Source organism: Spermophilus citellus, assembly GCF_964194105.1.
Source record: "Spermophilus citellus genome assembly, chromosome: 3".
NCBI lineage: Eukaryota > Metazoa > Chordata > Mammalia > Rodentia > Sciuridae > Spermophilus > Spermophilus citellus.
Genome location: NC_138184.1, coordinates 210,233,269 through 210,246,918, shown reverse-complemented (window position 1 = coordinate 210,246,918; position 13,650 = coordinate 210,233,269). Strand labels below are relative to the sequence as shown.

Sequence of the window (13,650 nt, the reverse complement as noted above, 5' to 3'; positions counted from 1 at the left end):
TCAAGACCTGGCATGTGTGGGCAGTGGTCATCTGGCTCTGTATTCCTCTACTCACACACCTGGGTCTCTGACCCTGGGCCATTGTCTCCCCCACTCCCACGGTACCCTGCCTCCCCACAGCTTCCTGTTGTCTGTGGCCAGCTGCACCGGGAAGAATGGGAGTGGACAGAGGTTCAGCACTGGCAAGGGACAGGCTGGCCTGGGCAAATTGATTCTGTGTTGTCCCTCCCATTTGGGCTTGTCACATTTATTTGGAGCTGATTGATTAATGAGGCTCTCCGGGAAGGCAGAAAACAAGGCTGGAAGTGGGGGCCTGGGGTCAGGGCTGTGAATTAAACATGGGCTCCAGCTCCTCTTTGGTACCAGCTGAGGATCCCCATGTCTCCCGTCCTATGGAGCCCTGAGTCCCCCAGAGGAGGGGGCATCAGAACTGGGCCTCTCTGTATAGAGATGGGGAAGGAGCTCTTGTGTGCACACATTTACACACAAATGCAAAACCATATGTGCAGTTGGTGACAGTATTCTTAAGAGTCTCCATGTTTTTTTCTCCCTGGTTGCTCCTCAGTGTGTCTGTAATTCTGTGAGGTTGCCAAGGACAAAATGCATGTGAATGAATGCACATTTGAAGACCTGTTTGTGTGTGTGTGGGCACATGCACATGCACATGCAGGCAATGAATATTTGGGGGAGCAAGCAATACTGTATAAAAGGGAGGAGAGGCTGGGACAGCTCTCTGAGCTGTTTGGGAGTTGTCTGGAGGATGGTCTTGCTGAATCACAGACCCTAGAGGAGCAGGATCTCCTTATCCCCGACCCCTGTACTTTACAACCAGTGGAACTCTGGCATGGCCTTGCTTTCCCCCTGACTTCTTGGCTGGCTCTGTTTTGTAGGAGACCACCATGTTGTACAGCTTCAACTCAAGTCCAAGGAGACAGGCATGACCTTCGCCAGCACCAGCTTTGTCTTCTACAACTGCAGCGTGCACAATTCGTAAGTGTTCCCAGACGCACTCAGCAACCGGGGGTCAAGGTTCATGCAGAGACTAGAAGACCCCAGCAGTGTTCCCAGGACTCGCCATGTGGAGGCTCCAAAGCTCTCCTCCATTACTTACAGGATTAACAGAAACGAGAAAGAACATAGAGTGAGAACCTGAGGGGCGGGCTCTCCAAATCCCTCCATGCATCTTCTCTGGCATAAATCTTTTTAACCAGTTTCATTCCCATCATCTATTGGGTGTCATCCATCTCACCAGAAAAACAGAGCAGCAAGCACCATACTCAGAAAGGGGGCTGGAGGAGGAAGAGAAGTCTACTGTGTGTCCTAAGGCTGGCAGGTAGTCTAGCCACTCACCTGAAGACCTGGTTGGGACCAGAGAGGCAAGGACCAGAGGGGAGCAGAAAGTTGCAGGCTCAACAGACCCTGGCCTGAGAGGCCAGGAAGCCGGGTTCTGGCACTGACTTTGTTTGACATCAACACCCATCTCCAGGAGACACGCATGGAGGGCAGGGACTAAGGCCCCAGAGTCAGGCAAGCTGGGAACCTTAGCCGTTCTGTGTCCCAGTTCCTCTCTAAACAGGGGACTAGGAGCACCTCTTCCAAGGCTGGCACTCAAACATTTAGCAGCTGACGTCACAGGAGCACTGTCCCAACAGAGCAGGCTGGACACTGTGCTTATTGCCACCCTGCATAGCGGCCCTGCTTGTCCTGAGTAAGAGGGTAGCACGTAGGACCTGCCTGGCTTGTTGGCTAGGTACTGCCCCTGTTTTTACTATTATTATATTATTATTCCCTCCATAAAATTAATGGGATTAGTCAGGCATAGTGGCACATGCCTGCAATCCCAGCAGCTCGGGAGGCTGAAGCAGGAGGATCACGGGTTCAAAGCCAACCTCAGCAAAATTGAGGCACTAAGCAACCCAGTGAGACCCTGTCTCTAAATACAAAAAAAGGGCTGGGGTGTGGCTCATAGTCAAGTGCCTATGAGTTCAATCCCCTGAACCAACAAATAAATAAATAAATAATGGTATTGGACCAAGTTGTAGGTGGACAAGCCTTTTTTATTTTATTTTTCATCATAGAAAATTTTCTTCAACTGAAAGTAGATGTGGACATCCAGAATATAAAACAGAAGGAAGTAGGAGCTACTTGGTGGAGGGCTGAAGGGACCTGGAACCCCTCTCTCTCAGAGTTGCACAAACTCTTCATACGTTCTCCAAATGAGTTCCATAGAGATCCTCATGGTTTGAGAACTCCTTGACGTCCAAAAGCCCTATTCACTTTAGCGTGTCTGTGTTCCCCTCTATGGGTGACATGACTAACAACATTTCTAGACTCTAGGCTGGTGGAATTTTAGAGTCTGTCCATCTAATTGGGGCATATTGGTCCCAAGTTTAGCTCTATCTGCGGCCCCATGGAAGGAACCACCCAGCCCCTCCCAGCCCAGAGGAAGTTGCTTTGACACCAGGATTCTCTTCTGGTTCCTGCCATGGGGCTGTAGGTGGCTTCACCTCTGGTGGCCTCCTGCATCTTTTTCCCCCTAGGAAATCAGCAGAGGTAGATGAAATCGTGTATGAAGTTTCCATCCTGCCCATAAAATGATTCTAAGTATCACTATGCGCTATGCAATCTGTGACCTACTAGCTACAGAGGAGTCAAAAATTAAAGTATCTCAAGGACTCAACCCCAGCCCTCCAGGACTTGGTGGCCTAGGATACTCATGGAAGATGGAGACAGTGAGGTGTGAGGACTACCCTTTTCATGTCAGCATGAAGGTTCATGGGAGGAGGCCTAGAGTGGCCAACTCTCCTTGGTCAAGGAGTGGCTGAGTGGAAGGAATGAGAAAGGTCCTCCAGACAGCAGAACAGCGCATGGGAAATACGGGTCTCCTCCTGGCCACAGCACCAACCCTGTGTGGGCTGCGGCTTTTCCTCTGGCAAGGGCTCAGCCGGTAGCAAGGCATTTGAGTTTTTGACAACAGGGAAACTCGTCATGTTTTTAAGCAACAAGGAGCTTTTATAAGTGACTTTTGTTTCCTGGAGGTAAAGGGTGGAAGTGGGGTTGACAACCGTGAAGGAGGTCATGTACTGTGAGAGCTGCCTATAGCTTCTGCCTGTAGCCGGCTCCATGTGGACCTTGGACAGCTGAGACCCAGGGTTAATTTGAATTAAAACCTGAATTTGCATTTGCTCCAACTCTTCTTTTTTTTCCCTCTAGCACTGGGGAATTGAACCCAGTGGTGCTTTACCACTGACCTTCATCCTCAGCCCTTTTTATTTTTAATTTTGAGACAAAGTCCAGCTCAGGTGCCCAGACTGGCCTTGAACTTGTGATCCTCCTGTCTCAACCTCCCCAGTAGCGATTATTACAGGTGTGTGCCATGGCACCCAGCTTGCCCCACATCTTATGGCTTCTAGACAGGGTCCTCAACTCTAGATGTGCTCATTCTCTTCTTCATCAAAAGACACTATCACCCTGTGGAGGTGGGAGGACAGATGTACTTTGGGGAGACCAGCATTCCCAGCTCTCAGTGAACAGCAAGAGGCTGAGCACTATTAGCTCCCTGCAGCCTTGGGGAGAAGAGGGATGGCTCTGTATTGGATGCCTGAGCATCGAAGGGGGGGTCTCTTAATATTAAAATTTTTTGCCAGATCTTAGAGACTTGGACCTTGGGCTTGGGTCACCCAGCTTCTATGATTTGTGCCTCTTCTCCTCTGTGCCCAGGTGCCTGTCCTGCGTGGAGAGCCCATACCGCTGCCACTGGTGTAAATATCGGCACGTCTGCACCCATGACCCCAAGACTTGCTCCTTCCAGGAAGGCCGCGTGAAACTGCCTGAGGTAGGTGTTTGGCAACCAGAGGGGTGAGCACTGCTTGCTCTGAGCCCGGGATACCCAAGGCAGGCCTTCCTTTAGGAGGAAACAGGAGGGGAAAGCCCCCAGTACCTCCCTGTTCCTCTCCAGGCCTGGCTTTCAAGGGACACTTCACAAAAGCAGAGAACAAGACGAGCTGTATGTGGGGACTGACTGGGTGAGGGTCCACCTGGATGTTTTGTTTCAAAGGGGCATCCCAGGTCACTCCAGCCAGGAGGATCCCCACACATCAGGAAAGTTCTAGAACAACTCCAGGTCTGGTGACTCCCATTGCTGGGCCCGTTGTTCTCAACAGAGTGGGCACTTTAAAGAGCTGCTATCTAAAATTGAGAGACAGATAATAATGTAAATATGACTGTATACTGTGTTGGTTAGATTCCACTGAATTCTCCAGCAACACCACACGGCTTCCCTGCCAGCCTGGTCCACTCTCTCAGCCAGTGCTGACTCCAACAGTCCCCAGCACCTTCAACCCCCAGCCCAGACTTGGAAGTGCCTTCCAGCCCCCTTCACACACCTGCACAGGTGCTGTGACCGTGCAGCAAGCCCCACGGCTGTGAGCGCAGCATACTGTCCTGATGCGGAAAGCACAGGGACACCCAAGGGACAGGCAAGGGCATTGCGAGGCCAGAGAGTCCCCTCATGGTCTGCACCCCCTCTCCCAGACCAGGACCCGGCCAGGAACCCAACTTGGGCAGACCCTTAATGGCAGGAGGGAAGCTCTTTTACCTGTGTCCTAGAGGAAAGATGGATACACAGCTCATCCCCACACCTGCTGACCCTTCACCTGTTCCAGAGGGACCATGGCTAGTTGTCCAGAGCGCTCAGAAATGCGAAGCCCAAGGCCCATTTTGCCTGGGCCCTGACGGCTGAGTGGAGGCCTCTGGGGGCTGGGGGAGGGACAGAGCAGCCCATTTTGGAGGTAAGGGCAAGGAGGGGTGAGGGCTTCAGGGGAACAGAATGACCCCACTGAGTAGGGAAGAAGGAGAACAAAGGAAAAGCAGAAATCTGAGAACCTCCATCAATTCAATGACAAGAGGCCTTGGAAATCCCCCACTGGTTGCTTTTTATTTTATTTTTTCTTTGGGTCTCTCCATACATACAACCCCTGCCGGATACACCATTCTAGAAAGCTAGAAAGAGGCTTTGTCTTGACTTCTAGAAAGTTCCTGGCAAATTTCAGTTGGAAACCAAAAGAGAGTATGGAAGCCACCAACCCAGGACCCTCTCCCTCTGCAGTGGAGTCTGTCTGGCTAAAAATGGCTCCTCTGATTTGTAATCAGGAAAAGGGAAGAAAGTGGCTTTAAGTAGGAGTTTCCTGTGTGTGTGTGTGTGTGTGTGTGTGTGTGTGTGTGGTCCACTGCTCTTTAACAAAGACAGGATGGATTTAAGGTAATAGGAGAGACATGACTCGGTCAGCAGCTGGTACACCTTTGGCATGAGAAGCTGGTAAAAGGCTACTCTGTCTCATCAGCCCAGCTGGCCTCTTATCTTGGGGACAGAGGCAGAAGGGCTTGTTGATCCCCCCAAGGCCAGGGGACATGGCCCCAGGAAGCAGCCTCTTCTTTGCATCTGAAACTGGCACAGAACTCGATGGGAGCCGAGTCAAAACAGTTGTGGCTTCTCTCCATCTTTCCAGACTGGTGCATCTGGCGGAGGTGTTATGTGTGGAGGCTAAAATAAAAGCAAAAACAATTGAGCCACTGGGCGGATTTCAGAAACCCGCGGTCATTTAATTATCTGAAGGTGGTTACCAATTTCTGCTCTTTTTTTTTTTCTCGTTAGCTCCTTGTATACCAAGTCTCTTTCTTTTAAATGTACTAAAGGAGCCTGCATCTGCTGCTCAGAAAGAAGGGAAAAACAAAAAACAAAAGCAGAAGCGAACAAAGCAATAGCCCACCATGTTTCCCAGCACAATCCAGGGATCACGATGAGAGAATGCTCCCTTCAGGGCCAAGATTGAGTCAGGCACAGTGTCCCTTCTCGACCCGGCACTGGCAAAAGCTGGAGGGACTCACAGCCTCTCAGAGAATTTGATGCCAGGCTTCCCCAAAGAGGAAATGCCTGGAGAAATATGGCTGGTAGAGAGACATGGAGATGGACTTCCCTCCCACTGGCGTCCTTCGACACCTCCATTTCCCTGGAACTGCACCATGGAAGGCTGGCAGGCCATTGTAGTGAGAGGCTCCAGGGTAACGTGGAATCACCCAGGTCTCCCTATCACATTGTCCCATGACAGCTCCTCTTTATCATGAATGTTTATTTACTCTAAGAGAAAGGTATAATCCTGGTCCAACCCTGGAGGTTGCATTCAATCCAGTTCAACACCAGCGCCATTTTGAATGTGAACTTTGAGAAGCAAGAGTTGACCACCATATATGGACGTGGTACATTTACTTTCCTGATGAATGTACTACAGGGGAAATAAGCAAATATATATTTGTAAACTGTTGACTGACTAACCATTCTGAGTCAGTGGAAGGAGGTCACGGTCTTCCAAATTCAAAAGTCTCTGGCTACTAGTGAAAGTGAAGCAATTTTTTAAAAAATTTTTTTCCTTGATTTTTTGTTTTTGGTTTGAGGGCAGAGATAGAAGCAGGAATGACGTAAAAAAATAAAATAAAATGAATCCAAAAGTTCTTTTGTGGAAGCCCCCAGACACCAGTGTCCTCTCTCTGTTCCAGGGGAAGAACACACTCACAACATGTTACTCTGAAGTTTTGCTACTGTGTTAATCCTCTTTCTGCTACTGCAGCAGATTCCTGAGATAAATCAACTTACAAATAGGAAAGGTTTTGGAAGTTTCAGTCCATGGTTGGATGGATCCATTCCTTCTAGGCCTGTGGTGAGGCAGCTCATAATGGCAAGGAACACATGGTAGAGCAAAGTGCTCACCTCGTGGTGGCTGGGAAATGAAAAAGAAATGGCATCTCACAATCCCCCTCAAGTACAAGCACCCAGTTACCTAAAACTTGCCTCTCAGAGTTTCCACCACCATCTCCCAATAGTGCCACACTGGGGAACCAGCCTTTAAGTACGGGGGCCTTTGGAGGACATCCCAGATCCCAACTAGAGCAACCATCATGTAACCCTCTATCACCCTGAGCATTTTGCATGTGCAAGCCACCGAGGTTTCAAGGTGTATGGGGATCTGTAGATCTGTGTTTAGAAATCCATAAAGTGAGGCCCTTGGTCCACATGATCTCCAAATTTTTGCAATGGTAAGTAGAAACAATCAGCAAAGTTCCTAAGAAAAATCAATGACCAAGAAGTATTCTTATAGGACAAGTGCCACATCAAGGCTTCAGTCTCCCAGCTGTGCCTAATAAGATGACTCACTCACTCATCCTTAGAGCCAGCAGCTCCTCTGGACATCTAGACCAAGACCAGCCCCCATGGATGATTGATAGATTGATTGATTGATTGATTGATTTTGTGTAGTACTAGGGCTTGAATCCACGGGTATTTTACCACTCATCCCAGACATTCTTTATATTTTGTTCTGAGATAGTATGTTGCTAAGTTGTTCAGACTGGCCTCAAATTTGCAATTCCTCTGCCTCAGTCTCCCAAGTCTTTTGGATTACAGGTGCAGTGAATTCTTCTGGAAGTCCCTAGGTTCTCATTTCTCTTTACCCTTTCAGTGGAGGCTGCAGACAGGGTCCTTTTGTTAGCCCAAAGTGAGAGAACCAGGTGGCTTTCATCTGCTCAGCACCTTGTGTCCCCAGGAAAGCTTTTATCTGTGCATCTTCTGGTTTCAACATTGGCTTTGTTGACTGTCACCAGGGATGTTAAATTACCTCCTTTTTATTTTATTTTTTTCCTGAACAAAGAGCACGTTCAGGCAAAGTTATTGGTCTGGAATGGAGAGCTGGTGGATCGTGGTTATTATATGAACAGCAAGTATTCCAGCATAATTACAATGATTAGAAATAGAGTGCTCACCAACAGACGTCATATATAGTGTATATTCCAGTCACAGGGAATGATTTTGTTACAACAACTGATGGCATTCACCTAACAATCTTTGAACTTCAGATCAGATCAGGGCACCCAATAGAAAAGAGAGAGGAGAGAGGGGATGAAACCCAAGTCGGATGACCTTGTCCTCCTGCTTTCAAACCTGTTCTCCCAGAACCCACTGAGGCTTCTTGCCACCCCACAGAATGGCCTTTCACTGGGCACCGTTGACAGAGCCACGGGTCCCCACATGGCATTGGAGTTTCTGGAATGAACTCCCCCAACTCACCTGAACCGCTCCATCGGACCCACACACCTAGTGATTGTGATTCTTAGAGAACAAAGACAAACCTCTGTGGAAAAAACAGATCTATTGAGAAGAATCTATGGGTGGACTGTTCTGATGCTATTGCCCACCCACACTGAAAAGCAAAGCGGGCTGCCGCTGAAGCTATATTCTCTGGGCACCAGGCTGGATAGATAGGCTTTGCCAGAAGGGCCGCGTACATCTGGCCCACAGGTGTAGAGGCTCAGAGGGGGGCTCCCAACAGCACCTTTCCTCTTGAAGTCCAACCAGTAGGCTTCCTCCTGAGAACAGTTGGAAGATCAGAGGAGGAAATGAATTCTATTTGATATGCAAAGCTGTGCTTGAAGGGTTCTCCCAACCTCCCCTACTACTGAAAACCAACAGGACAGATACCCTGGACTCTGCTAATCGAAGGGTCAAGTTCACTCTAGGACTGCAGACCTAGCATGAAAGGCCTCTGACTGCTGTTTGTCCCTGGTGCAAAAATAAATGCAATACCCCGAGACAGAGACAGACCATTTACCCAACGGCTGGCTGCGCTCTGGAGGGAACTCGGGCCAGCCAACCTTGCCAGTGATTCTGCTTCCCTTCCTGCAGCGGGGCCATTCCTGTATTCCAACCCAAGGGAACAGAACCTTGCCTTGCCATGCCTTCCACCCTCCCTTGGAAAACAAAGACAAACTCAGTTCAAGAACTTGCTTCCAACCCTGCACCACCCCCCACTCCAGGTATTCGATTACCCAGTTGCCACTTCTCCAGACCACGGCACTCTCCATCAATCTCTTCTGCCCCTCCCCCCTTCAGGTTATGGGTATTTCCTCTCTGTATTATTTCTTTGCTCTCTCCATAAACCAGCCCATCGTAGATCATGCTAATGGCATTTTAAACTTGGGGAACAGCAAGAAAATATATGGTGCGTTACATTTTTGTATTGGGCACCATGGGTCTGAGAAGGTGAGTATAAATTTGGGGTGGGGGATGGTTAGGGCCAGGGCTGGCTTGTCTTTGGAATTGATGGTGGGGGCTAAGGTGATGTGGGGGGAGGAGAAGTGACCTGCAAATCATGTTCCTTCACTGCCCCCAGGGTCCTGCTGTCCCCTGGAGCTTTGCATTCCCTCAGTTTTGCTGTAAGAACTAGCAGAATTAGAGCTCTCATCTTGTAAACACACTGGGGGCTGTAAATCCACAGCCTGGGGCCCCCCTTCCCCAGCAGCATAAGCCCTGAAGGCAGCCCTTTCCTCTCCCAGCTTGGTGGCATTCTTTATGTCCTTGTTCAATTATTTAAATATGCAATGAAACCTCTGAATAAAGCAGCCACTGACACTCAGGTCCTGGTAGATGGAAAGGCATCTCTAGCTTTCAGACTTCTGCTTTGTGTTCCCGCTCTCTGCAATTAGCAGTGTTGTCTTTATTTTGTGCTTAGTTAAGTGGAGACCAAAATATGCACAGGGCTGGTCAGTTGACCTGGAGTCAGCTGGAACCACCTCCTGAATGCCAAACCATTAGAGGTTGGCTGGTGCCTCGAGCCACTGTCCCTCCTCGCCCTGGGTCCATGCCTGCAACTGCAGAATGTCACCCCAGGCAAAAGGGCCTCCAAGGGAGAGACTGGTTCTTATTGCCTGCATTCATCTTCCTAGAATCTTGGTAAGTACAGGTGTTTTCCATTCTCCAAGAGCTGGCCCTCTCAAATGACAGTTCCTTGAAAAGAGAAGAGTAATATGTTTGGAAGGATATCTGTATGGGGGTGGATCATCAGTCATCTGTGGATTAAAGTGAAATAATTGGATGAAAATAGTGTACTCATCATGAGTGTGGGTACTGAATGAGGTCACTGCTGTCCCAATCTTCTCCACTGAGACATGGTGGTGAACATACATGTTCTGCTATGAAACAAGATCACATTGGGGAAAAGATATTTGTAAGGCCCTGGAGGTGGTGGAATGCACACTGAATGGAATCATTGTCATGTTAATAATCATACCAGTAACACACCTACCAGAGCTCCAACTATGTGAGCATGCCAGGTGGCAACATACCAATAGTTAGATATCAAAATATGCTGGGCCTGTAATCCCAGCAATTTAGGAGGCTGAGGCAGGAGGATCGCAAGTTCAAAGCCAGCCTCAACAATTTAGCAAGGGTCTAAGTAACTTAATAAGACCCTGTCTCAAAATGAAATATAAAAATGGTTCAATGGTTAGATGCCCCAGGTTCAATCCCTGGTGCCAAAAAATAAAATATAAGCCAGATGCAGTAGCGTGTGCTTGTAATCCCAGTTGCTCAGAAGGCTGAGGCAGGAGGATTGCATTTTAAAGCTAGCCTCAGCAAAAGTGAGGTGCTAAGCAACTCATTGGGATCCTATCTCTAAATAAAATACAAAATAGGGTCGGTGATGTGGCTCAGTGGTCGAGTGCCTTGGTTCAATTCCCAGTAACCTCCCAAAATAATAATAAAATGTAATTATAAATTAAAAATAAATAAAATACTCCCCTACTGACAGGTAAATAGCCATTTCCGTGAGGCCAGCCTTCCCTATAAAGTCCACCAGGGCCTTACTCCTTCCATTATTTATTCAGTTGATTGATATTTTGAACACTTTTGGATGAACAGTCATGACTATGACCATTTTCATGATGAGGAAAACTGAGCTTCTAAGAGATTATGGAATGATGTAGCCCATGTCATCTGTTGGGATAATCATAGTATTGGGACTGAAAGGAAAACAAATTGTTCTCTAGAGTCACACTCTGACACCAACTGTTCTGCATTTTTCCCATGCCAAGCAATTCTCCTGTCCTCTGCAGAAACCAACTAGGTAGCCCACAATTTGGTTCAGTTCTGACATTACCTACCTAGAGTTAGTGTCAGATGCCACAAGAGAAAGGGCTCAATCCCACCAGACTGTCCCCACTTCAGATGCCAATCATGATTCTGATTGTCACCTGCACTTCAGACCGGCCAGCTATAAATCAGGGGTCCCAACAAGCTCCTGTTCAGTTTCAATAATTTGTTATAATGGGTCAGAAAACTAGAACATTTGTATAATTCCCTGACTTATTATAAAAGATACTACAGACGCTATGGATCAACAACCAGAAGAGGCATATATAGAGCAAGGTGTGGAGGAAGGAGCACAGAGCTCCAGGTGCACCCCCTTCCAGCACCTCCACTTGTTCCCCAACTAGAAAGCTCTCTGAACGCCTTCATCAGGGTTCCTTGATTGGATCATCGGCGATTGAACTCAACCTCCAGCCCCTTTCCCCCAGAAGCTAGTAAGAGGCATGGAAAATTCCAACTGTGTAATCACCTGGTTGGTTCCTCTTCTTCGGGAGCCACCTCATTAGCATAAACTCAGGTGTGGCTGAAATGGACTCATGGTGAACCCAACAACAATACTCAGGAAATTCCAATATTTATTTCTTATTATGCCACAATATTCCAGGGAACATAAAGTCATCTAATCCAAATCAACCTCTTTATTTTCTGGGTGGAGAGACCCAGAGGGTTTGAGGAGCATGCCCTAGACCACATGGCTGGCTGGTGTGGCTCTATCAGGGCACGTGGAACATGCATCTCGGGGATGTCACCTTCCAGAATGGAGGGTGCCATGAGGGGAGCAGGGACAGAACTGCCACCTTCCTACCTGGCCCCTCTTGTGTTTGGGGCACAGAGAGGTGTTGAAATTCGTTAGGTTCAGCATAAAATGTGAAGCCTAGAAGACTGCGGTCATTGACAACAGGTCTGGTGGGTTAGTGGTTATGGAAAAGGAGTAGGTAGGTAGAGGCAGGAGCAGGGGAGATGGGACCTTTGGACCCGAGGTGGGGAATGGGGAGCAGGTGGGGGCCAAGCTGCAGCCTGAGCTGGGGAAAGACAAGGAGAGAACCAGCAATTCCTGAATGCTTGCTCTGTGCCTGATGCCTTGTCAGTTTTGGTTCATGGAATCCCCCAGAATGGGCCTTTAGAGGAATAATTTAATTCTCACAGGCCAAGCAATGACGAGAACACTTTTCCTAGTCCTTAAACTAGCAGAAGCGAGACAGACTTCTCAAGGATCTTCTCTTGCTCTCACATGTGATTCCCCAGCCAGGCTTTCTACAGTTGAGGAACTTCAAAGGCTGAAGACTTAGGTCTGGGGGAGGAGGTGGGTGCTGAGCCTGGGGACCATCAATAAGGCCATTAATAAGGAGGAGCACGAGGTGTCTCTGAAATTCCCCCTGAGTTTCAGATCTGTAGGTGGTTTTGCAAGAGGCAGGTCAGAACCTGGGGGGAGGGGGGAGAGGAGGAGCCTGGTGGTGGCCCTTCATGCCTTGTTGCCCAGGGGAAAATGGCCATTTTACATTTCAATTAGACAGGGCACTGGGTCAATCAGCAGCTCCACTAGAGGAAAACAGTCCAGCCCAGCCCTAGGCCTCTCCAATTACTATTAATGAACTGACTCTCAGAGCGCCAACCTTTTTATATGCAAACTAGGTTTTAAGGAGCCACTGCTAATCGGGACTCATTAGAGGGCACCTAAGAAGCCCCAGTGAGAAATGGCACAGGGCACAGCTGAGAGATGCTTTGGCTCCTGCCCATGTTCTGGATAGGAACAGTTGAGCCCCAAGCAGAGGTCCAGCCTGGCAGGAGGCCTCACGGCTCCCCACACAGGGACATCCTTGCTGACCAACCTCCCCACCCTGTGGGGGTCCTGTCCTCTGTGGAAACTTGCTCTTCTATGACAGAACAGAAGGTGACTTGAGCAGTGGGCCCCTGAGTTCATTTGCTGATGCTGAACCACTGCTGTTCCTCTCCCTGCCTCAGTTTCTCCTGTGCAGAGCAGGAGGGGTCCACTAGGTCGGTCAGGGGACTCTCGGACTCCAGGCTCCCTGAATGCAGGAGCCTGAGCGGCAGCAGGTTGCTGCAAGAGGTGAAGACACTTCCCGACTCCCGCTCCAAGCGCTTCCAGCTCCCTGGAAGGAAAGCTGCTCGGCCTCAGTTGACCTGGGCTCCGACTCCTCTTCAGATCTGCTGTCGCTGATGCTCCAGTGTCACACATCTCCCGCTTCAGGCTGAATTTCAACGTTTTTTACAAAAAGCTTCCTCTTACGTCGGTTCCAATTCCCATCTTGCCAGAGCATGGGGTTCGGGCAGCAGCCCAGGGAGCCCAAGATGGAGACCTCGAGGTCCCCAGAGATCCTTGTGCTTTGGAGACTTGGGGATAGGCACTAGGTCCAGGCCCAGGCCTCTACTCTCCCTGCTGCCTGCTTTCCTGCTGCTTCTCTTTGTTTTTATTGTTTTAAATTTGTGATAAAATACACATGATACAAACCTACCCTTCTAACCAGCTTTAATGGTACGTAGAGTTTGGGGGCCACTAGGACATTCACATCCCCGCTGTCCCCAACTCAAACTGCCTATTAAACAACTCTTCTCTCCCCTCCTCTCAGACACAGCATTCTCCTGTCTGTCCCTGACTCCTAGGTGGCTCCTGTAAGAGGAACCACGTTCTAGTTGCCTCTCTGTGGCTGGCTTATTCA

General features: G+C 48.9%; 1 protein-coding gene across 1 annotated transcript in view; it reads left to right on the top strand.

The window, feature by feature from the left end:
• Window positions 1–13,650, top strand: part of PLXNA4 (plexin A4) — a 425,973-nt gene that overhangs the window by 339,345 nt on the left and 72,978 nt on the right. Inside the window, exons 8-9 of the mRNA XM_081284948.1 lie at window positions 891–990; window positions 3,721–3,835. Of these exons, the coding sequence (XP_081141074.1) occupies window positions 891–990; window positions 3,721–3,835 (215 nt within the window). The remainder of the gene's footprint in view (window positions 1–890; window positions 991–3,720; window positions 3,836–13,650) is intronic.